At 39.6% G+C, this 26,069-nt stretch overlaps 2 protein-coding genes across 3 annotated transcripts in view; both read left to right on the forward strand.

Annotated features, from left to right (window-relative positions):
* Positions 1–14,806, forward strand: part of LOC128693559 (sodium/potassium-transporting ATPase subunit beta) — a 34,453-nt gene extending 19,647 nt beyond the window's left edge. Inside the window, exon 7 of the mRNA XM_053783330.2 lies at positions 1,888–14,806. Coding sequence (XP_053639305.1) covers positions 1,888–2,000 — 113 coding nt within the window. The 3' untranslated portion in view covers positions 2,001–14,806. The remainder of the gene's footprint in view (positions 1–1,887) is intronic.
* LOC128693555 (protein IWS1 homolog) lies at positions 2,020–24,656 on the forward strand. Of its 2 annotated transcripts, none has more exons than XM_053783317.2 (2): positions 2,020–2,158; positions 22,755–24,649. In XM_053783317.2, exon 2 carries the CDS (start codon positions 22,985–22,987, stop codon positions 24,356–24,358), a length of 1,374 nt encoding a protein of 457 aa, XP_053639292.2. In that variant the 5' UTR covers positions 2,020–2,158; positions 22,755–22,984; the 3' UTR covers positions 24,359–24,649. The 2 variants fall into 2 exon arrangements, with proteins under 2 accessions (XP_053639292.2, XP_053639291.2); XM_053783316.2 differs by lacking the exon at positions 2,020–2,158 and adding an exon at positions 22,189–22,536 and having other exon boundaries at positions 22,755–24,656.
* The last annotated feature ends 1,413 nt before the right edge of the window (positions 24,657–26,069 follow it).

Below are 26,069 nucleotides of genomic sequence, written 5' to 3' on the forward strand. Positions count from 1 at the left end.
CTCTCTTCTACATACCCTAACCTGAGCCTCACTATCCTCATAGAAGCTCTTTACAGCATTTAGTAACTTACCACCTATTCCATATACTTGCAACATCTGCCACATTGCTCCTCTATCCACTCTATCATATTATTTTTTTTTTTTTTTATTATCACACTGGCCGATTCCCACCAAGGCAGGGTGGCCCGAAAAAGAAAAACTTTCACCATCATTCACTCCATCACTGTCTTGCCAGAAGGGTGCTCTACACTACAGTTTTTAAACTGCAACATTAACACCCCTCCTTCAGAGTGCAGGCACTGTACTTCCCATCTCCAGGACTCAAGTCCGGCCTGCCGGTTTCCCTGAATCCCTTCATAAATGTTACTTTGCTCACACTCCAACAGCACGTCAAGTATTAAAAACCATTTGTCTCCATTCACTCCTATCAAACACGCTCACGCATATGCCTTTTCTAAATCCATAAATGCAATAAAAACTTCCCTACCTTTATCTGAATACTGTTCACATATATGCTTCAATGTAAACACTTGATCTACACATCCCCTACCCACTCTGAAGCCTCCCTGCTCATCCGCAATCCTACATTCTGTCTTACCTCTAATTCTTTCAATTATAACCCTACTGTATACTTTTCCTGGTATACTCAGTGAACTTATTCCTCTATAATTTTTACAATCTCTTTTGTCCCCTTTCCCTTTATATAAAGGGACTATACATGCTCTCCGCCAATCCCTAGGTACCTTCCCCTCTTTCATACATTAAACACGAGTACCAACCACTCCAGTACAGTATTATTCTGGGTGACCTAAAAATTTGCCACTCAGAGGAAGACGGTTGACTAAAATTATATAAATGGAATATTTACTAATTTTTAATTCTGCACCAAAATGCACAGTAGCTGCCTTTCCTTGTAAAATTGGCATGGCATAAAATAGCTTGATTCACTTGTTCAAATAAGGGCCTTTGTACATCTTTTTATAACTGTTTTGCTTTGGGTTGAAAGGAGGGAATGCCTGGTGAATCATCACATAATTTTTATTTTTAAACATTATTACAATTTATTATTTGTCATAAAATAATTACACAGTGGTACCTCAGTATACATCCGCTTCGGAATAAGTCCAACTTGGTATATGTCCTGTTTGGACACAAAAAGTTTTGCTTGGTATACAACCTTTGTTTGGAATACGACTCATGTCCTAGAACTTGTATGGGTCAAAATGAGTAATGACACTGCGCGCTACCCTTGTTTACCTCTCTCGAGACAAAGCCATGACTGCCCACTAGCGTCAGTATTCCCATTGCTACCATTCGGTGAACAACCACTATAACTGTGAATTTTCATGTGATTTTGTGTTTTTTCATATAAATTTTTAGTAAATTCATTAACCATGAGTTCTAAGAAAGTTAATGAGAAGAACCAGGCAATGAAGAAAATGGTTAGGATCACCATGGAGGTGAAAAAAGAAATTGTTGAAGGTGGCATGTGCATCCAGGACTTGGCTGCTGCATAGTGTATGCTGAGAACAACGGTATCTACAGTTGTGAAAAACGGTAGGAACTCAACTCTTTTCAGCAAAATAAAGTGAGGTTAAATTTGCATTTATTTCATCTAATTCTTTTGTATTTATGTATGTATTTTAGTATTAAGCAGTGTTTAAATTATTTTATACAACCTCAGCAATGTATAATACATGCCAATGACAATAGGATTTTTTCATGGGAACAGATTAATTGTTTTCCCTATATTTCTTATAGGAAAATTTGTTTGGTATACATCCAGTTTGGTATAAGTCCAAGGTCTTGGAACAGATTAAGAACATATACCAAGGTACCACTGTATGTAAATTGTACAGTTATGAATGTGATTATATTGTGTTTCAGATGACAAGGTGCTTGTAGTGTGCAGAATCTGGGGTCACAACATAGTTCACATTATCAACAAACGGGTATTAGGTTTAGCTGCCTTCCAAGTACAAATCAGCGGCAACTACTAGGCTTCTCCATTTGTTGCTGGCTGAATGATGACTACCACATGTTGAATAATGGCTACATCACACTGAATGATGACTACTACATGCTGAATGAAGGCTATCACATGATGAATGATGGCTACAACACGTTGAATGATGGCTACTACATGCTGAATGATTAAGTAAGTTTATTCAGCTATACCGTACACAAATACAGTTACATAGATTATCATACATAGCAGCATATGTGTAGAGAACCTAGGATAACCCAAAAAAGTCAGACAAATGACTTATTTTCGTTGGGGTCCTTTTAATACCTTATTATTATACTATAAAGGAGATAATATCTTATTATACTGTGAAGGAGATATACAAGGAATAAGGTAAAATGAGTTATTTATATTTACATATGTGTTTGAGCTAAAAAAAATAAAAAAATCATTGTCCTCCCTTTCTGTCGCTACATTCATTAGGCACCTTTTGGCTCTCTTCTTGAACTAGTTTATGCTATGACTGGCTTTCACATGTGCAGGCAGTCTGTTTCATTCTTTTATTGCTGTACAATAAAAGGTGTTTGAAGCCTGGACACCGACTGTCAGTGCTAAAATGTTGTGCTTTGGTTCCCAGCCTTGACAAAATTGGCAGCAAGATATTCTAGACACTGTTTGTGAGCAATTTTATAACCTTGATTTAACTTCAATATTCAAAAATATTCAGCATATCAAATTGTTGTAATTCATCCTGGCCTATATGCTCTCTTGGACCCAGGTCCAGGACGAATCTTACTATTTTGTTCTGGGTGATGTACAGTCTATCTTTCAGTTTTTTTTTATCAAGGCAGAGTACCATGAAGAACAAGCGTAGTCCATATGACATTGTATAAGGGCTAGACATAGGGTCCTGTGAGCTTCAGTAGGTAGACCAGCAGTGGGCAAACTATGGCGCCTGGGCCACATGCAGACCACCAAAGGTTTTCATGCGGCCCACCAAGATCAAGTCATATACTGTGCAGTGGAACCGTGGATTTCGCATGCACCGGATATCGGACTTTTCGAATTTCAGACACTTTTTTGTGTGAAATTTTGCTTCAAATTTTGGATCTTGTCTTTGGAATCACACGTATCAGACATGTCCACCCACCAGGACGCTGCTTCAGTCTGGCTCTGTCACTGGTTGAGTGAGAATTCATCCGAAACATTTTGTAATTTTTGTGCTTGTTTATTGATTGTGACTATGAAATAAGCCATCAAGGGCCCAAAGAAAGTTCCTAGTACCAGCCCTTTGGTAAAGGGCTGAGAGAGAGGGGAGAATGTGCCTTCTTCAGTGATTCTACAATATGTACAATACTAAAGCAGCAGGAGTCAATAAAGGCTATAGCGCCAGCCAGTGATAAAGTGTAGCATTAACAGTGTAGCAAGTAAGTTAAGCAATTAAGCGATAGAAAAAGGATGACACGAAAATAAATCTTCCAGTTTTGTTGGAGGTATATAGGGAGACTGACAACATACGCTGCCCTGTGTATCTTCCACCACCCTAAACCTCTGCCAGCATCTCAATAACCACTTTATTTCTTTACATTCCCCACAATAACCACTTTATTTCTTTACATTCTCTATTACGTTTTTATACAATATTTCGTATTTATAAATTACGTACATTGTTTCAGTGTGACTAGTAGTGTGTGTAGTGGTGGTGGCCATGCACCATTATATGGCTTATGCTGTCAGTGGCCCTCATAAACCCAACAACAACACCACTACTAGTCATATATGTAATGACATCTTTTATTCATTCTAGAGTATATATCATGTTTCTATGTTATTAATATTGTTTATTATGTCATATTAGATGAATTGTGATAGATAAATAAGCCGTAGAGTTGATAATAGCATCATATTTAAGTATTTTGTCCTGTCTCCAAACAATAAACTCTCCTCCTTCCATATGCCAACAAGAGTCTTCAGTAAAGGTAAAAGTAATGTTAAATGCTCATGTATCCATTTCATTTTACTTCCTGGTAAAAGTAGGTCTTAGACAGGGATGTGTAATGTCACCATGGTTGTTTAATATATTTATAGATAGGGTTGTAAAAGAAGTAAATGCTAGGGTGTTCGGGAGAGGGGTAGGATTAAATTATGGGGAATCAAATACAAAATGGGAATTGACACAATAGCTTTTTGCTGATGATACTGTGTTTATGGGAGATTCTGAAGAAAAATGGCAAAGGTTAGTGGATGAGTTTGGGAGTGTGTGTAAAAGTAGAAAGTTGAAAGTGAACATAGAAAAAGAGTAAGGTGTTGAGGGGTATCAAATGATTTAGATAAAGAAAAATTGGATATCAAGTTGGGGAGGAGGAGTATGGAAGAAGTGAATGCTTTCAGATGCAGTGGACCCCCGGCATACGATGGCATTGGTATACGTTAAATCTGGCATACGATACATTTTAACGCAAAAATTTTGCCTCGCCACACGTTAAAAAACCCGCCACACGCGATTCGTCCGGGATGCGTCCCACGTGTGTCCTCAGCTGCCCCGTGTGTGCCAGTGTTTACAAGCCAGCCAGTGCGGTCGCATCCACACATACAATCGGTACATTTCATATTATCACAGCGTTTTTAGTGATTGTACCTGCAAAATAAGGGAGAAAAAGTTAGCATATGAGAAGTTTTTACAAAGTAGAAGTGATGCAAGGAGGGAAGAGTATATGGAGAAAAAGAGAGAGGTTAAGAGAGTGGTGAAGCAATGTGAAAAGAGAGCAAATGAGAGAGTGGGTGAGATGTTATCAACAAATTTTGTTGAAAATAAGAAAAAGTTTTCGAGTGAGATTAACAAGTTAAGGAAGCCTAGAGAACAAATGGATTTGTCAGTTAAAAATAGGAGAGGAGAGTTATTAAATGGAGAGTTAGAGGTATTGGGAAGATGGAGGGAATATTTTGAGGAATTGTTAAATGTTGATGAAGATAGGGAAGCTGTGATTTCGTGTATAGGGCAAGGAGGAACAACATCTTGTAGGAGTGAGGAAGAGCCAGTTGTGAGTGTGGGGGAAGTTCGTGAGGCAGTAGGTAAAATGAAAGGGGGTAAGGCAGCCGGGATTGATGGGATAAAGATAGAAATGTTAAAAGCAGGTGGGGATATAGTTTTGGAGTGGTTGGTGCAATTATTTAATAAATGTATGGAAGAAGGTAAGGTACCTAGGGATTGGCAGAGAGCATGCATAGTTCCTTTGTATAAAGGCAAAGGGGACAAAAGAGAGTGCAAAAATTATAGGGGGATAAGTCTGTTGAGTGTACCTGGTAAAGTGTATGGTAGAGTTATTATTGAAAGAATTAAGAGTAAGACGGAGAATAGGATAGCAGATGAACAAGGAGGCTTTAGGAAAGGTAGGGAGTGTGTAGACCAGGTGTTTACAGTGAAACGTATAAGTGAACATTATTTAGATAAGGCTAAAGAGGTCTTTGTGGCATTTATGGATTTGGAAAAGGCGTATGACAGGGTGGATAGGGGGGCAGTGTGGCAGATGTTGCAGGTGTATGGTGTAGGAGGTAGGTTACTGAAAGCAGTGAAGAGTTTTTACGAGGATAGTGAGGCTCAAGTTAGAATATGTAGGAAAGAGGGAAATTATTTCCCAGTAAAAGTAGGCCTTAGACAAGGATGTGTGATGTCACTGTGGTTGTTTAATATATTTATAGATGGGGTTGTAAGAGAAGTAAATGCGAGGGTCTTGTCAAGAGGCGTGGAGTTAAAAGATAATCACACATAAAGTGGGAGTTGTCACAGTTGCTCTTTGCTGATGACACCGTACTCTTGGGAGATTCTGAAGAGAAGTTGCAGAGATTGGTGGATGAATTTGGTAGGGTGTGCAAAAGAAGAAAATTAAAAGTGAATACAGGAAAGAGTAAGGTTATGAGGATAACAAAAAGATTAGGTGATGAAAGATTGGATATCAGATTGGAGGGAGAGAGTATGGAGGAGGTGAATGTATTCAGATATTTGGGAGTGGACGTGTCAGCGGATGGGTCTATGAAAGATGAGGTGAATCATAGAATTGATGAGGGGAAAAGGGTGAGTGGTGCACTTAGGAGTCTGTGGAGACAAAGAACTTTGTCCTTGGAGGCAAAGAGGGGAATGTATGAGAGTATAGTTTTACCAACGCTCTTATATGGGTGTGAAGCATGGGTGATCAATGTTGCAGCGAGGAGAAGGCTGGAGGCAGTGGAGATGTCATGTCTGAGGGCAATGTGTGGTGTGAATATAATGCAGAGAATTCGTTGTTTGGAAGTTAGGAGGAGGTGCGGGATTACCAAAACTGTTGTCCAGAGGGCTGAGGAAGGGTTGTTGAGGTGGTTCGGACATGTAGAGAGAATGGAGCGAAACAGAGTGACTTCAAGAGTGTATCAGTCTGTAGTGGAAGGAAGGCGGGGTAGGGGTCGGCCTAGGAAAGGTTGGAGGGAGGGGGTAAAGGAGGTTTTGTGTGCTAGGGGCTTGGACTTCCAGCAGGCATGCGTGAGCGTGTTTGATAGGAGTGAATGGAGACAAACGGTTTTTAATACTTGACGTGCTGTTGGAATGTGAGCAAAGTAACATTTATGAAGGGGTTCAGGGAAACCGGCAGGCTGGACTTGAGTCCTGGAGATGGGAAGTACAGTGCCTGCACTCTGAAGGAGGGGTGTTAATGTTGCAGTTTAAAAACTGTAGTGTAAAGCACCCTTCTGGCAAGACAGTGATGGAGTGAATGATGCTGAAAGTTTTTCTTTTTCGGGCCACCCTGCCTTGGTGGGAATCATCCAGTGTGATAATAAAAAACTAAAATAAAACCTGCAAAATAAGTCACCATGGGCCCCAAGAAAGCTTCTAGTGCCAACCGTGCAGTAAAAAAGGTGAAAATTACTATGGAAATGAAGAAAGAGATAATTGCTAAGTACAAAAGTGGAGTGCATGTCTCGGAGCTGGCCAGGTTGTATACCAAACCCCAATCAACCATCGCTACTATTGTGGCCAACAAAACGGCAATCAAGGAAGCTGTTCTTGCAAAAGGTGCAAGTTTGTTTTCGAAACATCGCAAGTCCTCGAAGATGTTGAGAGACTGTTATTGGTGTGGATAAACGAAAAACAGATAGCAGGAGATACCATATCTTAGGCGATCATATGTAAAAATGGTGGGAAATACATACTATCGTACCACGGTCAGCTGTTGCTGCACCACCATCAGTTGTTGCTGCACCACAGTCAGCTGCTGCTGTACCACTGTCAGCTGTTGCTGTACCACCATCAGCTGTTGCTGCACCACAGTCAGCTGTTGCTGCACCATGGTCAGCTGTTGCTGAACCACGGTGAGTTGCTGTTGCACCACAGTCAGCTGCTGCTGCTGCACCACAGTCAGCTGCTGCTACACCACCGTCATCTGTTGCTGCACCACAGTCAGCTGCTGCTGCACCAAAATCAGCTGTTGCTGCACCATGGTTAGCTGGTCCTAGTGGCATTAAAAGAAGAAAGGAAGTAACCCTGGAAAAGGACGTGCTACCTAGAGTCCTAATGGAAGGGGATTCCCCCTCTAAACATTAACAGCTTCCACACACTCCCCTCCTCCCATCCCATCAATCATCACCAGATCTTCAATAAAGATAAGTGTCAGTTTGTGTATATTAAAATTAATATTTCATGTGGTAAAATTTTTTTTTTCATACTTTGTGGTGTCTTGCACGGATTGATTTGATTTCCATTATTTCTTATGGGGAAAATTAATTTGCCTTATGATAATTTCGGCATACGGTGAGCTCTCAGGAACGGATTAATATCGTATGCCGGGGGTCCACTGTACTTGGGAGTTGACGTGTCGGCGGATGGATTTATGAAAGATGAGGTTAATCATAGAATTGATGAGGGAAAAAAGGTGAGTGGTGCGTTGAGGTATATGTGGAGACAAAAAACGTTATCTATGCAGGCAAAGAAGGAAATGTATGAAAGTATAGTAGTACTAACACTCTTATATGGGTGTGAAGCTTGGGTTGTGAATGCAAGCAGCGAGGAGGCGGTTGGATGCAGTGGAGATGTCCTGTCTAAGGGCAATGTGTGGTGTAAATATTATGCAGAAAATTCGGAGTGTGGAAATTAGGAGAAGGTGTGGAGTTAATAAAAGTATTAGTCAGAGGGCTGAAGAGGGGTTGTTGAGGTGGTTTGGTCATTTAGAGAGAATGGATCAAAGTAGAATGACATGGAGAGCATTTAAATCTGTATGGGAAAGAAAGCCGGGTAGGGGTCGTCCTCAAAAAGGTTGGAAGGAAGGGGTAAGGGAGGTTTTGTGGGCGAGGGGCTTGGACTTCCAGCAGGCGTGCATGAGTGTGTTCGATAGGAGTGAATGGAGTCGAATGGTATTTGGGACTTGGCAAGCTGTTGGAGTGTGAGCAGGGTAATATTCAGTGAAGGGATTCAGGGAAACCGGTTATTTTTATGTAGCCAGACTTGAGTCCTGGAAGTGGGAAGTACAGTGTCTGCACTCTAAAGGAGGTGTTCGGGATATTAGCAGTTTGGAGGGATATGTTGTGTATCTTTATATGTATATACTTCTAAACTGTTGTGTTCTGAGCACCTCTGCAATAACAGTGATTATGTGTGAGTGAGGTGAAAGTGTTGAATGATGATGAAAGTATTTTCTTTTTGGGGATTTTCTTTCTTTTTGGGTCACCTTGCCTTGGTGGGAGACGGCCGACTTGTTTAAAAAAAAAAATTATTGCTCATTGTTTTCTGTATGTAAAAACTATAGTTATTCTTTAAAAAATGTATTTTTTGTTAATATTTTTGGGTGTCTGAAACGTATTAATTTTTTTTTTAATAAGTCTGCCGTCTCCCACCGAGGCAGGGTGACCCAAAAAAGAAAGAAAATCCCCAAAAAGAAAATACTTTCATCATCATTCAACACTTTCACTTCGCTCATACATAATCACTGTTTTTGCAGAGGTGCTCAGAATACAACAGTTCAGAAGCATATACTTATAAAGATACGCAACACATCCCTACAAACTGCCAGTATCCCAAACCCCTCCTTTAAAGTGCAGGCATTGTATGTACTTCCCATTTCCAGGACTCAAGTCCGGCTATATAAAAATAACCGGTTTCCCTGAATCCCTTCACTAAATATTACCCTGCTCACACTCCAACAGCTCGCCAGGTCCCAAATACCATTCGTCTCCATTCACTCCTAACACGCTCACCCATGCTTGCTGGAAGTCCAAGCCCCTATCCCACAAAACCTCCTTTACTCCCTCCCTCCAACCTTTTCGAGGATGACCCCTACCCCGCCTTGCTTCCCCTACAGATTTATACTCTCTCCATGTCATTCTACTTTGATTCATTCTCTCTAAATGACCAAGCCACCTCAGCAACCCCTCTTCAGCCCTCTGACTAATACTTTTATTAACTCGACACCTTCTCCCAATTTCCACACTCCAAATTTTCTGCATAATATTTACACCACACATTGCCCTTAGACAGGACATCTCCACTGCCTCCAACCGCCTCCTTGCTGCAGCATTTACAACCCAAGCTTCACACCCATATAAGAGTGTTGGTACTACTGTACTTTCATACATTCCCTTCTTTGCCTCCATAGATAACGTTATTTGTCTCCACATGTACCTCAACGCACCACTCGCCTTTTTTCCTTCATCAATTCTATGATTAACCGTATCCTTCATAAATCCATCCGCTGACACGTCAACTCCCAAATATCTGAAAACATTCACTTCTTATGGGAAATATTACTTCGGTTTTCGCACGTTTCGGATTTAGAATGACCTTCTGGAACAGTTTAAGTACGAAAATCGGGGTTCCACTGTACTTGATTAAAAAATTAATTTCTTTTTTTCTTTTAAAACCTTTTATTTTGCCTATTTTAAATATTAATTATTTACTTAATATACTATGCAGCCCTTTAAAATTGTGAATTTCTGAATGTGGCCCCTGCAGTGAAAAGTTTGCCCACCCCTGCGGTAGACACTGTGCTTGTCTGTAGAGGAACTTCAGTCTGGCATTCGCTTTCTATACTACCCTGTTCCCTATCAATTTTCCTGACATGCATGGGTCAAAGGGGATTCTCAGATATTTTACTGAGGAAACTGAAGTGATGAGTTCCCCATTACACCGGATATTAAAATTATTTACCCTTCTCAGTTTATGTTTCATGCCAAAGAGTATGGTTTCCATTTTTCCGAGGCATAATGATACTAGTTTGTTGTAGGACTTCAGTTCCAGCATTATTACATTAGCTGACACTAACAGAGCACTGTCATCCACATACAGTAGGAGTTTGCACTTGACACTGATGGGCATGTCGTTTACATAACATAGAAATAATAAAGGACCCAGAATGCTAGGGACCTCCACATGCTATCAGCAGGGGTTCTGATTCTGTTTTGTTGATTTTGACAATTTGTTTCCTGTTGCTAAGATAGGACTTAAACCAGTCTGTGGAACCTATGCCGATAGCTTGAAGTTTCTTACGTAATATATTGTGGTTGAGAGTATCAAAGACCTTTTGCAAGTGTAAGGTTACCATTCCTATGAGGTTCCCTATTGACATTTCAGGGAGGTGTCAGTTGAGTAAGATCTACTAAAGCCTGATTGGTAACTATGAAGAATGTTGTTGTCATTAAGGTACTTAACTATGTACTTGACAGTATACTGCCCTCTCTAGAATTTTGGATATTACACTTAAGTATACTAACAGGCCTATATGTAGTTGCTGACATCAGACCTACTATTTTTCTTGAAGACAGGAGTAACTCTGGCTTCCTTGAACCCTTCTGGTACAGTATTAGTGATGGACAAATTTATTATGTGATTAACAGGGACTGTCGTTCAGAGGCACCATCTTTTAGGAGCTTAGACGGGATGTTATCTGGGCCAGTGCTCTTAGTTGCATTTAACCTGCTTAGTTCTTTCTGCACAAAGTCGTGAGATACACTTACTAGTTGACAACTGTTTGGGATTACCCATTTATTGGTATAGTATGTTTCAAACTTATCAGAATCTGTGTTAAAGGTATTTGATGCAGCCTGTAGTTTACTTACTAATGTTGATGAGACAGTTGTGTAATATGAATTAAAACAATTTGCCACTTTGGTTGTTTTGTGGCATACCTTATTATCGATATTTAGTACTACGTTAGATCTATCTATGGGTTTATGGCTATATCCCAACTATTTTAGTTGTTGCCAGAGCTTTCTGGGGTTATTTGTGTACTCTTCAATTTTTGAGCAACACTGCCTTGCCTTTGCTTCCTTTACAAGCCTCTGCACTGTTCCTCACCCTTTGGAATTCATTTAGTACTGCAATATCCTGTCTATTTGCATTTAAATCTTTTTAGCAACTGGTCTCTGAATTTCATATCTAATATCTCAGTAGTCATCCAGGGTTCAGGTCTTCGTTTAATCCTAGCTTCTTTAACTGGTGCAATATTATCAAGGATGACAGTGAACATCGTTTTGAATTTTTCCTAGGTATCATATACGTTAATGCAACTTGTTACCACTGTCCAGTTCTGTAGTTTCTAGTTGACTTCAATTTTATTGTCTTGTGTAGGTCTATCTGTTTCATAGTGATTTTCCTGGTGCAGTAAATGATGAAATGATCACTAAGACATGTGGTAATGACGCCTGACTGACTAATGTTCTCAGAGCGGTTACAAAGTATGCGGTCACTTAGGGTGGCTGAGAACCGTGTGATCCGGGTTGGTGTATTAATTAGTTGAGTAACTATTTAGACCTTGAATTTGTTTATATCTTTTACATAGCCTGTTATTTTGCTGTTGAAAATAGATATTGAAGTCTCCCAGTATTACTGTCTCATAATTGCTCTCAATTCCGGACAAGACTCTTCAAAAGTCTTCTAAGAACTGGTCATGGGTGGGAGGGCAGTAACTAGTTCCTTCTAAGATCGCTTCAGTTACCTAGTATGCAATAATGTATATTAAAATGTACTGCTCCATAACCTATGTTAATATAGAGTAAGAATTAGGATTAGTCTGCCTGAAATGCCTAGTCATGCTAGAGGCCTTCCTTGTGATTAATATTTTATAATATGTAAACCACACATTGTAAGCTTCGCAAGGAAATAAACATTTTCATTTTCATTTCAAGATAAACCATACCACAGGCGGGATTTGAACCCGCTGTCAGAGAGTCTGGAGTTTTGAGACTCTCCGACAGCGGGTTCAAATCCCGCCCATGGTATGGTTTGTTTGCAATCGTGTCATTACGATTTCGTGAGTCATTTCAAGATAAGTTTGGTCTTGGGAAGCAACACTTCAAACCATAAAATCTACAGTTTATTGTCATTTAAATCAGGTCTTGGATTGTAGGCCAAGTTATTTCTTATGTAGGCATATATTCCACCACCTTTTCTATTCCTGTCTAAGCGTTTTATCTTGTAACCTTCTATTTTGATCTCGTCATCAGTCACTGAATCATCCAACCAGGATTCATAGAGGGATATAACTGCCTCCCTAGTTCTGTTAGCTAGAATCCTAATCTTTGCCAATTTTGGAAAAAGTGATCTTGTGTTGACATGAATCAAGTGAAGGCCTGTTGTCATAAAACAATCATAATCATCACTATATGGCAAGGGGTCATTTGTATTAAAATTAGGTAAATCAGTGTCATCATTGATAAAGGGTAACTCTGCCAAAGTGCATTTGTTAAAAACAAAATGAAATCTGGTATCATTACCATAATCGAACACATCCATTATGCAGCCACCCCATTTTACATAAGGTATATTTACTGTTTTTTCTTACCTTAGTACAGTATATACATATGTCTGGTGGTGTCTGGGATAATAAGAATGGTTCTATTGTCTCACACTGACCTGTGTGCATTACAACCAGTTCTTGTTGGAGTCCCAAAGGGGAGTGTCCTTGGCCCAGTTCTCTTTCTCATTTTTATTTTATTTTTTTTTTATTTATTTTATGTCTTTGCAAACAGTACATTGAGATTTTATATTTACAGTAGTGGGTTGCAGTGCAAAGAGAGCCTCTATTATGCCTAGGCATTATGGGCCAACTTAACATTATTGGCTTACAGACTACTTAACACTAAGTATTATATCATAGTTGTACAGTAGGATAGTAATTATTTCATAGTTGAACAGTAGATTATTAATTATAAGTGAATTAAATTTGTATAAGGCAAAGGATATATTCATATAGTCTAAAATGCTTTTTGTGAAAACAATGGTTCAGTTATATTCCTGTCAACAATGGATAAAAGGTTCAAAGTGATTGTGACCTCCCAAATGCATCTAAACTCCTTAAACCCATTTTATTTGCAGATAACACTACTTATGTCTTCTCTTACCCAAACCCAACCATACTAACAGACACTGTAAATACTGAACTACTAAAATATCTACTTGGATGACCACCAACGAACTTACCCTCCATATAGACCTAACCTATTTTATGCTGTTTGGAAACAGAGCTACAAATGTACAGCTAACATACTGATAAATAGTTCACCTATTTCTAGACACATAGAGGGCAAATTTCTAGGTCTCCACCTCGACTGCAATCTCAAATTCCAAACTCACATACAGCAAATATCCAAGAAAGTCTCCAAAACAGTAAGCATCATCTCAAAAACATGGTACTATGTACCCCGATCAGCTCTTCTTGCACTATACCACTCTCGTCTACCCTTACCTCACTCATGGTATTTGTGTATGGGGCTCAACCACAGCAAATCACCTTAAACCATTAATAACCTAACAAAAACTGCAGTGCAATTGATTACAAAATCCTGTAAATAGACAGCATACTCCTCTGCAACATCCACACTTATTGTGCCTACTACATACACAGAACTCTCCTCTCAAACTCCTACTTGATAACTACAACAAAACACACAACCATGATACAAAACACAAATCACTCTTTGATATCCCTCGTATCCATCTCTCCCTGTGCTAAAATGCTATGCACATAAAGGGCCCAAAGGTCTGGAATTCATTACCAAAACACACTAAAGGACCCCTGCTTGTAAATCAGTTTAAGGCCCAACTTAGAAATCTCATCACCCAAAATTAACCAAACAAGCTATACTTAATACCTACCAGTTATTCAAAAGCAACACAAAAAAGTACTAATAATGTCTCAATTTCAACACTGAATATTATGCTGAAGATTGCTCAGCCATGTACTCATTACTTCAAAATTAGTATGTTCAAATTTCATTGTTTTGAATACTAAATTGTGTTACATGTACGTGTATATTCAACACGCTGGCCGTGTTGTTTTTTCTAAAGTTTGTCACTCTTTATTTCATTGGAAGTACTAATACCATAGGGGTTATACTCTGCTTTGGGGAATAGGGGGCAATCAGATTCAATCCAAGGAGAGTAACTCCAGTTCTTTAGATGAAGATCCCTTCAACATCTTTAAAGCACCATTGTGTATAAAAAAAAAAAGATTAACATGGTCTTTTTGTTTGTAAGTAGGAGACTCCTCCAGGGAGGGTTCCTTTATGCTGATAAGGGGCTCTTGATGTCATACACGATCTGCACTTCCTTTTTTTTTATTAATCTTGATTTTCTCCCATTCTGCCCTTAACTTCAAAAATCCCTGGGAGTGTATAGCCCCTACATATGTAGCACTTCCCCTAAATATAACAATAATAAGCCAGTGAACAGTTACAGAAAAAGTATTATTTGATAGTTCTTTGTGTTGTTTGTGTGGCTTGTATAACCTTGCTTTAGTTTATCATATATGGGTATGTTTTATTTCAATCAACTTTTGTGTATTCCTCAACGTGTAAATTATAAATAAAAATTAAGAACTTTTGGATATGTTTTTCTTTCATCTTCACTCTCCTCAAAATCCTCATTCTTCACTCCTCCAAATCCATGTTCTTTTTGTATTCCATATCCCTGTTCATCACCACTCCTTCAAATCTTTATTCTTCACTCGTTGCAACAATATCAATTATCCAGAAAAGTTTTGTTATAAAATTTAAATGATACAAAATAATTTTCCATAAAGAAGACTTGATGCTGGTGAAGGGTTTTAAAAAGATATGAGGATTGGCCAGCGTTGTATGACCCATACTGGTTTGGCACTTTTTTGGTCGACTGCAATCATTCACCTGCCCTTCCCCAAGCACTGTGTTTCCTCAAGTGTTTAGCGCCTCTTCCTCTTCATGAATGTAATCTTAACACAAATTTTTGAGAGGGTTTTCTACAGACTGTCTCCTAGTGAGGCTCCTTGAAGCCAGTGATGGGGCTTTTGATCCAAGGAATTTGACCTCTGCTCTCCTTCCCTGGGTCGTCAAACCAGATTTCTTCCCATTCCCCTTAGATGCTGTATGACCCTTGTGGGTTTAGCACTCACACATGAATGTAGAAGTAATAATAATCATAATAATTTCTACAAATATACTTTCAATCTTAAAATAGGAAATAAACTGCTATACACCAAGTTGACAAATTTCAACATGTATAGGCCTATTATGTTGCAGTGTCTGACAGATTGTAATAATGTTGGTAGAATTACCGACTATGTAAAGTAAAAGGACACAAGTGTAACTAATGTGACATTTTTATTGTGGCAATGTTTCGCCCTCCAGGAGATTTGTCAAGCCGTTACGGCTTGACAAATCTCCTTTTACTTTATATAGCTGGACTTGAATCCTGGAAATGGGAAGTACAATGCCTGCACTCTAAAGGAGGGGTTCGGGATATTAGCAGTTTGGAGGGATATGTTGTGTATCTTTATACGTATATGCTTCTAAACTGTTGTGTTCTGAGCACCTTTGCAAAAACAGTGATTATGTGTGAGTGAGGTGAAAGTGTTGAATGATGATGAAAGTATTTTCTTTTTGGGGATTTTCTTTCTTTTTGGGTCACCCTGCCTCGGTGGGAGACGACCGACTTGTTGAAAAAAAAAAAAGTATAGGCCTACTTTGTTGTAGGCCTATAGAATACAATGAATTGTAAAAATTATTTTTATCAAAATTATATGTACCACACTTACTCCAGGGGCAGCACTAACATGATGGGGAAAAACTTCAGCTCCTAAAAAAATTTGCTCAGCTCCCTAAATGAAATAGAAACAATAATAATAATGCTGCTTCAAAGCTGGTGTTCAACCCCCCTTCCCTTCTGTCCAACCAGACAGCAACACCTTGCTAAACTCTTCCCCACAGAACTTCTGGCACAGCCCCTGAGTTGCTCCCTTTATATAACATTGTAATCCACATAGACATCTTTTGACAGAATAATGCCGCAGTGTGTGGCATTTTACAAGATTAGGCAAGAACTGCGTTTATGTAGCACATCCATCACACATGATTGATTTCCTGTCAAACAAAAACAAACACAAAATGGTTTTTCCTGTCAAAATATATCTCATGGGATAGATTTTACAGAGTTAATGACATAGGATTTTTTTTTTTACTTCATACTCCATCTCACAGGAAGACTTCACTCTTATACTCAGTGTCATAACTTTTCCAATACAGTCACAATGTTTCACTTTCTCTAGACCCGAATAAAAAAGCATCTCATGACTTGAGCTTCAGATCACCTGCTTCTCCTTCCATGAGAATGCCTATTTCTTGCTCATGAATGTTTTTGGTAATGTGGAAATTTTTTACATAATTTCCTAAATGTAGAACATATAAAATGAATAATATAACTGCATGTTAATATGTGATGCCATTTCAACCCTTTGAGAAATTTTGAGTGAGGGGGGGAGGCAGAACAGCCAGGGGAGTGACACTTGAAGAGACGCCATTTGTAATTTGTGAACACTAGTTGTCATGGGAAATTCTACTAATAATCCGGTGTTTCCCGAGCCAAATTGGGGGGTTTCGGCCTGAATTTGTAATTAGGAACCCACGTTAATGCACCCTGCTGAAGAATTGGGACAGGAAATTTCTGGGACCTCAAGAATTACGTGTGGATGGTGGAAGATAAGGGATACCTCCATCACTCACAGGGAAGCACACCATTAGTCCTAGCATTTAGATCTCTAGCTGGCCAGTGTAGGGTCTAGGTGCCAGGCAGGTGTTGTGGTGTGATCCATGTACAGTAATTAAATTGTAAGTGGTAATACAAATTTCTTTTGTGTACTCAGCAAGCCTAATTATATACAGTTTACAACTTTAATTTACCAGAGTAGCTGGTTTTAATATTGTAATTATTAATTTAATGTCATATCTAGCTTTTTGTGAAAATGGATGGGAGTGGGCATTGAGGGAGTTACAGTCCTGCGACCCACTGTGCTAATTTACTCTCAATAATAATTCACAATAGGTAAGAACAGATGAAGCATGGATGTCTTAGGCTGGATAACACTTGTTTTTCTCTTGCATCTGTGATAACAGGGACACCACATGAAAGTAGTCACAGACATAAATTACCCCTGCTAGCTATACAACATAATATTAACACAGCAAGGTCACATTTATTAAGTACTGATGTGTGGGAGGACTAGGGATCTGTGAACAGGTCAGGGAACATCATTTTACCAATATGGGCATTTTCTAAAGGTCTTGTTGAATTAGGTCAATCGTGCTGCGCCTTTTCGTAGTTGCTGTAATCAAATAAATTATTTTTCTCCTGTGGTGATACTAGGCTGAGGTTCCCACCTGGCAGTATATTGATAGCCTGGGGATTAGTTGTGATGAGTTTAGTTTTTAACAGCATCAGCTTCCCCAGATTATTAACATCCATACGTTCCTGCTCTGGTATGATGCGGCTAGAGGAGGTGATGGAGGCGTTAGCACCAATCACCACACTCTCCAGGGAGGCTATTTCAGAGTTTACAATGTCTATATGCGTGCCACTTACAAATTTCATGGCAGCTATGCTAAGTCTGGAGTTAGTTATGTAAGCATAGCTCGGATCACTTAGCGCATCCAATTGCTGCACCTCAATAGAAAATGGCGAGTTCCAAGATTCTTCCAGGGATTCTGTTGACACCAGAGTAGTATAGTATGACTTTCCTGGGCAGGTGAGGAGAGATGATGAGGATGCTGTTGTAGATTTGCAGCATCTTACAGGCAGCTCTATGCAACCTCAGTTGTGCTGCCCCACAGCTAGATCCACCTCCTCATCCTGTCATGAAAATGTAATGTAAAATGCAGTAAAATGTGTTGGCCAATGAAAGGTTGGTCCTTCATACACACAATGATTGTTGTTAATGTATCTGTTTAGCCTAATTTTAAAAATTACCAAAAAATCAGTTTGTACCAGTCTTCTATAAATATATGTTATTATACCACTTCATAACAATATTCACTTAAAATATTTTTTTCCTCATTTTAATCCATTGTTATATTAAACTCATTATTTGCATTCTCTTTATTTATGCTTTTAAAAAGAATTTTTTTATTATTATCACACTGGCCGATTCCCACCAAGGCAGGGTGGCCCGAAAAAGAAAAACTTTCACCATCATTCACTCCATCACTGTCTTGCCAGAAGGGTGCTTTACACTACAGTTTTTAAACTGCAACATTAACACTCCTCCTTCAGAGTGCAGGCACTGTACTTCCCATCTCCAGGACTCAAGTCCGGCCTGCCGGTTTCCCTGAACCCCTTCATAAATGTTACTTTGCTCACACTCCAACAGCACGTCAAGTATTAAAAACCATTTGTCTCCATTCACTCCTATCAAACACGCTCACGCATACCTGCTGGAAGTCCAAGCCCCTCGCACACAAAACCTCCTTTACCCCCTCTCTCCAACCTTTCCTAGGCCGACCCCTACCCCGCCTTCCTTCCACTACAGACTGATACACTCTTGAAGTCATTCTGTTTCGCTCCATTCTCTCTACATGTCCGAACCACCTCAACAACCCTTCCTCAGCCCTCTGGACAACAGTTTTGGTAATCCCGCACCTCCTCCTAACTTCCAAACTACGAATTCTCTGCATTATATTCACACCACACATTGCCCTCAGACATGACATCTCCACTGCCTCCAGCCTTCTCCTCGCTGCAACATTCATCACCCATGCTTCACACCCATATAAGAGCGTTGGTAAAACTATACTCTCATACATTCCCCTCTTTGCCTCCACGGACAAATTTCTTTGTCTCCACAGACTCCTAAGTGCACCACTCACTCTTTTTAACTCATCAATTCTATGATTCACCTCATCTTTCATAGACCCATCCGCTGACACGTCCACTCCCAAATATCTGAATACATTCACCTCCTCCATACTCTCTCCCTCCAATCTGATATTCAATCTTTCATCACCTAATCTTTTTGTTATCCTCATAACCTTACTCTTTCCTGTATTCACCTTTAATTTTCTTCTTTTGCACACCCTACCAAATTCATCCACCAATCTCTGCAACTTCTCTTCAGAATCTCCCAAGAGCACAGTGTCATCAGCAAAGAGCAGCTGTGACAACTCCCACTTTGTGTGTGATTCTTTATCTTTTAACTCCACGCCTCTTGTCAAGACCCTCGCATTTACTTCTCTTACAACCCCATCTATAAATATATTAAACAACCACGGTGACATCACACATCCTTGTCTAAGGCCTACTTTTACTGGGAAATAATTTCCCTCTTTCCTACATACTCTAACTTGAGCTTCACTATCCTCGTAAAAACTCTTCACTGCTTTCAGTAACCTACCTCCTACACCATACACTTGCAACATCTGCCACATTGCCCCCCTATCCACCCTGTCATACGCCTTTTCCAAATCCATAAATGCCACAATGACCTCTTTAACCTTATCTAAATACTGTTCACTTATATGTTTCACTGTAAACACCTGGTCCACACACCCCCTACCTTTCCTAAAGCCTCCTTGTTCATCTGCTATCCTATTCTCCGTCTTACTCTTAATTCTTTCAATAATAACTCTACCATACACTTTACCAGGTATACTCAGCAGACTTCTTCTTCTTTCAACGTACCAGCCGTATCCCACTGAGGTGGGGTGGCCCAAAAGAAAAAACTGAAGTTTCTCCTTTTAAATTTAGTAATATATACAGGAGAAGGGGTTACTAGCCCCTTGCTCCCGGCATTTTAGTCGCCTCTTACAACACGCATGACTTACAGAGGAAGAATTCTGTTCCACTTCCCCATGGAGATAAGAGGAAATAAACAAGAACAAGAATTAGAAAGAAAATAGAAGAAAACCCAGAGGGGTGTGTATATATATGCTTGTACATGTATGTGTAGTGTGACCTAAGTGTAAGTAGAAGTAGCAAGACTTACCTGTAATCTTGCATATTTATGAGACAGACAAAAGACACCAGCAATCCTACCATCATGTAAAACAATTACAGGCTTTCGTTTTACACTCACTTGGCAGGACGGTAGTACCTCCGTGGGCGGTTGCTGTCTACCAACCTACTACCTACAACTCAGCAGACTTATCCCCCTATAATTTTTGCACTCTCTTTTATCCCCTTTGCCTTTATACAAAGGAACTATGCATGCTCTCTGCCAATCCCTAGGTACCTTACCCTCTTCCATACATTTATTAAATAATTGCACCAACCACTCCAAAACTATATCCCCACCTGCTTTTAACATTTCTATCTTTATCCCATGAATCCCGGCTGCCTTACCCCCTTTCAATTTACCTACTGCCTCAAGAAATATGCTTAAATCTTATCACCCCACTGTACTCCTTTCAGGGGACTAAATAATAATACAGTATCTTTATGTACTACAAGTAATGTACAAGGTATACAGTCCTAGCTGACATCAATGATATACTACTACACAGAAAGCCCCTTGTTATGCTGAGCATTTTGGGCAAATTAGGTCAGTTTTGTTCCAGGATTCGACTCACACCAGTCGACTAACACCCAGGTACCCATTTTACTGATGGTGAACATAGACAACTGGTGTAAGGAAACATGTTCGATGTTTCCACCCCTTTGCCGGGAATCGAGCCTGGACCCTCACTGAGTGAAGCAAGAGCTTTTACCACCAGGCCACGGGGCACTGTGAGGACACAAGTGTATTCGTATCTCAGAGTTCATGACCTATTTAAAATTTTGTTACCAACGATGGTGCAAGCACATTAAAATTAATTTTTTTCCTAGGCTTCATTTGAGAAAAGCAATCACACTTCATTAATGTAAACTACTCACCAGGGCAGAACTTATGCATATCCTATATTCACTTGTGCTTTGTTCAAATCAAATCAAATCAAGTTTATTCTCTATAAAGATTACAATGCGGGGTATACATACTATAGGATATTGTGTGGTTTACATATTATAAAATACTAATTACAGAGAGGGCCACTATCACACCTAGCATGACTAGGAATATCAGGCAGAGTAAGATTAATTCAAAACTCTATATTGTTACAGATTATGGAGCAAGTTGGTATTAAGGCTAAGTAACTACATCACAGTTTGTTAATTTAGCAATGTAAATGATTTTGTTTTGGTACAATACATAGTTTCTATATTGGAGTATCACAGGCAAACTTATGACTAGTTAAGATTCATTATTTTGAGTTTCGTATTTCTGTGTTTATAGTCAATTGGGTTAGTGTAAGTGCGAATTGTGGGGGAATCATAGATATCGAGGGGAGGTCTAGGTTGTTTTTTGCGTGTATGATAAAAGAGACTAGGCGGTTTTCATGTAGTTAGCTGACGGGGTGTATCAGGGAGATAAGATGCTTTCTAATGGTAGTTTTGAAAGTGATGAATGTGTGTGCAGTTCTAGAGTTTTCAGGTAGGGTGTTCCAGATTTGAGGTCCTCTTATGTACATTGAATTTTTGTAAATGTTTAGCCGGACACGGGGAATATCATAGAGATGTTTGTGTCTGGTGTTATGCCTGTGGGTCCTGTCACAACTGAGAAGAAAGCATTTTAGGTCAGGGTTAATATTGGAATTTAAGGGTCTGTAAATGTAGGTTGCACAGTAGTAAGTGTTGCTGTAATTACAGGTGAGGCAGAGATGGCTGAGGGTACAAGGTGTAACTAAACTATTTTTCTCATCTCTTCCATTAGAGGTATTGCAGAAGAGAGTAAACAACATCACCAACATAGCACTCTTCAGCCTCACTGCTCTCATCTTCCTTTTGTGCAGCACTACAGTTAATTCGGTAACACTCTTTAGGCACACGGAGAACCCTAAAAGAAATGGTGATGAAATATACTTAGCTATCCCCGAAAGGGTATCTTTAAGAGATTGCCTGATTGTGTTTTTACTACCTACAAGGTTTTCCTTAATAATCATACAGCTGATGGTGAGGTAAGGTACATAGCACTGCCAGGCACTACACCCCATTTGGAGGTACTCTTGTTCATAATAGTATTTTTAGGCACAAAAGTGTGTGTATGTGAGAGAGAGAGATGAAAGAGATTTCCAGAAGTGATAATTCTTGATATCGGGATATACAAAGATATAAACATCCTGTTTACTGAGGAAACCATCATCCTGCAACTAGTACCATGCAGTGTGTCTGGTGCCACAGCTTCATAAACTCTACATAGTGCATCTCATCACCCACTGGATGAAGGCCTCCCTGCTATATTTTGCTCTTATAACTGCTGTACTCCACCTGTGTTCTGCTGGTAGGCTAATTTATAACATATATAGTTTTCTTTGTAAAGGGCTATTTGTGCTCAATCTATATTACAACTTATAAGAACTGTTATGTTCTTCAACAGTAAAGCCTTGTGTAAATATGCCCAATGTCCTCTCGTTCGCCCATTTAAGTAGTCAGTTTTTATTATGTATACTGAAGGGGCTGCCACATCATTTACCATAATAGGTTAATCTTCTGTTGCAGGGTCTCTTATACCAGAGCCATGTTCAATCCACCTGCAGAATAGCGGACCACCATCCACGATTGCCTTACGCTTTGGTGGAGATTACACAATTAATTTTTCCACTTATGGCTATGAAACAGACTTGCAGCTTATCAAAACTAAGCATGCTATCACTGTCAATTCTCTGTCTGCCAATAAAACAATTTTTGACGAATTAAACCCAAGCAACTGCTCAAGACAGTGTACATATATGAAGTTCTTGTTCAAAGAACAAACCTTAGAAGCTAAAATATGGTGCAATGGATGGGAAGTGCAGTTTTCAAACTTTTATCGGTTAATTAAAGAAAGAAATATAATTCTGGAATTGAGCTATGTGAGTGGAGAAGTGAACATTTGTGAAGGATATGAACAATACGACCCCCAGAAATGTGTGCCTATGGTTCAGAAATACAACACTATTCAAATCTTAATCCTAGGTGTCAGTTCCTTGATGATGTTGACAGTGGTGTGCGCTGGACTGTACATGGGTAACCACAAGTACGGCTGGCGGGTCAAACTTCAGCGAAGGACCACTTGGAGGCTGGGTAGGCACAGTCTCCTAACACTACGATTTTCAGCCTCCACCACCCACACTAATGAGGACAGCCCTGTTAATATGAGCACAATGATCTCTGGAAACATGAGCGAAAATAGATTTGCTTACAGAAATGCTGGAGTTTCTACTGCCCCGGGGGGCGTGTCCATCAACACTGCGAACTATGCCTCTGAAGGCTCTGCGAACCTTAGTAATATAGTGATCCCGAATGTTCATCAGAACACTTCGGCGAGTGGAAGATGCTTGGCAAAAGGAGTTCGGGAGAAAACCCCAGAAGATCATAATGAGTCAGGTAGTGTGAAAAGGTCACCCTGCAAGGCCAGAGGCAAGACACATCAGGCAAAATCATTACAAGAGGAAGATAAAAGTACTTCCAAAAGCAGGTTATCTCAAGTAAATAAGCTGTGGAGAAATGGCAGGTCATTTTCTCAGAGCAAGTCACCTGCTGAAATCAGATCAGCTCATAAAACCAAATTGAATACAGAAAGCAGGACAACTCGTAAAGAGGTGCTAAGTTACCCTTACAAGTCTCCTGATGAAATAAAATCAAGTTCAAGTCAAGGATCTATGTCATCAAACATGAAACCTCCAGCCCCACTTCCCAAGGAACATGTCCAGCATAAGCACACACGAAGTCCAGTGTTGGAGGAACAAGACCATCCATACCCACGAAGTCAAATGTCAGAGGAACAAGACCATCCACACACACGAAGTCCAGTGTTGGGAGAGCAAGATCATCCACACACACGAAGACCAGTGTCAGAAGAACAAGACCATCCACACACACGAAGATCAGTGTCAGAAGAACAAGACCATCCATACACACGAAGACCAGTGTCAGAACAACAAGACCATCCATACACACGAAGTCCAGTGTTGGAGGAACAAGACCATCCACACACACGAAGTCCAGTGTTGGGGGAGCAAGACCGTCCACACACATCAAGACTAGTGTTGGGGGAACAGAAGAACAGTATATATGGGAGCATTTGGCAGAGGAATAGTGTAAATACAGCCTCTCCTCACTAAGCGACGGAGTACCATTCCTAAGACCACGCTGGTAAACGAATTTGTTGCTAAGTGAGGAGCATACTATAATGGTAGTGGGTTTGTGTCAACCATCTTTGATATTGTTTTAATGTCACCTTTGCACCATTTATAACATTTTTAGTATATTTTTATACATTTATAGAGTAGTGTACTGTATATTGTAATATACAGAATAAAGGATATCAGCTCTAATATACATTATTTAGGCATGCATACTGGTTAGAAAGCCTGTCGTAAGTCCGAGTTGTCAGTAAACAAGCACATTTCTAAGTGAGGAGAAGCTGTATATATATATATATATATATATATATATATATATATATATATATATATATATTATGGGGTCGAAGAGGTATGGGGTAGGTTTAAAAATGTAGTGTTAGAGTGTTCAGCAGAAGTTTGTGGTTACAGGAAAGTGGGTGCAGGAGGGAAGAGGAGCGATTGGTGGAATGATGATGTAAAGAGAGTAGTAAGGGAGAAAAAGTTAGCATATGAGAAGTTTTTTACAAAGTAGAAGTGATGCAAGGAGGGAAGAGTATATGGAGAAAAAGAGAGAAGTTAAGAGAGTGGTGAAGCAATGTAAAAAGAGAGCAAATGAGAGAGTGGGTGAGATGTTATCAACAAATTTTGTTGAAAATAAGAAAAAGTTTTGGAGTGAGATTAACAAGTTAAGAAAGCCTAGAGAACAAATGGATTTGTCAGTTAAAAATAGGAGAGGAGAGTTATTAAATGGAGAGTTAGAGGTATTGGGAAGATGGAAGGAATATTTTGAGGAATTGTTAAATGTTGATGAAGATAGGGAAGCTGTGATTTCGTGTATAGGGCAAGGAGGAATAACATCTTGTAGGAGTGAGGAAGAGCCAGTTGTGAGTGTGGGGGAAGTTCGTGAGGCAGTAGGTAAAATGAAAGGGGGTAAGGCAGCCGGGATTGATGGGATAAAGATAGAAATGTTAAAAGCAGGTGGGGATATAGTTTTGGAGTGGTTGGTGCAATTATTTAATAAATGTATGGAAGAGGGTAAGGTACCTAGGGATTGGCAGAGAGCATGCATAGTTCCTTTGTATAAAGGCAAAGGGGATAAAAGAGAGTGCAAAAATTATAGGGGGATAAGTCTGTTGAGTGTACCTGGTAAAGTGTATGGTAGAGTTATAATTGAAAGAATTAAGAGTAAGACGGAGAATAGGATAGCAGATGAACAAGGAGGCTTTAGGAAAGGTAGGGGGTGTGTGGACCAGGTGTTTACAGTGAAACATATAAGTGAACAGTATTTAGATAAGGCTAAAGAGGTCTTTGTGGCATTTATGGATTTGGAAAAGGCGTATGACAGGGTGGATAGGGGGGCAATGTGGCAGATGTTGCAAGTGTATGGTGTAGGAGGTAGGTTACTGAAAGCAGTGAAGAGTTTTTACGAGGATAGTGAGGCTCAAGTTAGAGTATGTAGGAAAGAGGGAAATTTTTTCCCAGTAAAAGTAGGCCTTAGACAAGGATGTGTGATGTCACCGTGGTTGTTTAATATATTTATAGATGGGGTTGTAAGAGAAGTAAATGCGAGGGTCTTGGCAAGAGGCGTGGAGTTAAAAGATAAAGAATCACACACAAAGTGGGAGTTGTCACAGCTGCTCTTTGCTGATGACACTGTGCTCTTGGGAGATTCTGAAGAGAAGTTGCAGAGATTGGTGGATGAATTTGG

The sequence above is a fragment of the Cherax quadricarinatus genome, chromosome 57 (assembly GCF_038502225.1).
Source record: "Cherax quadricarinatus isolate ZL_2023a chromosome 57, ASM3850222v1, whole genome shotgun sequence".
NCBI classification, from domain to species: Eukaryota; Metazoa; Arthropoda; class Malacostraca; order Decapoda; family Parastacidae; genus Cherax; species Cherax quadricarinatus.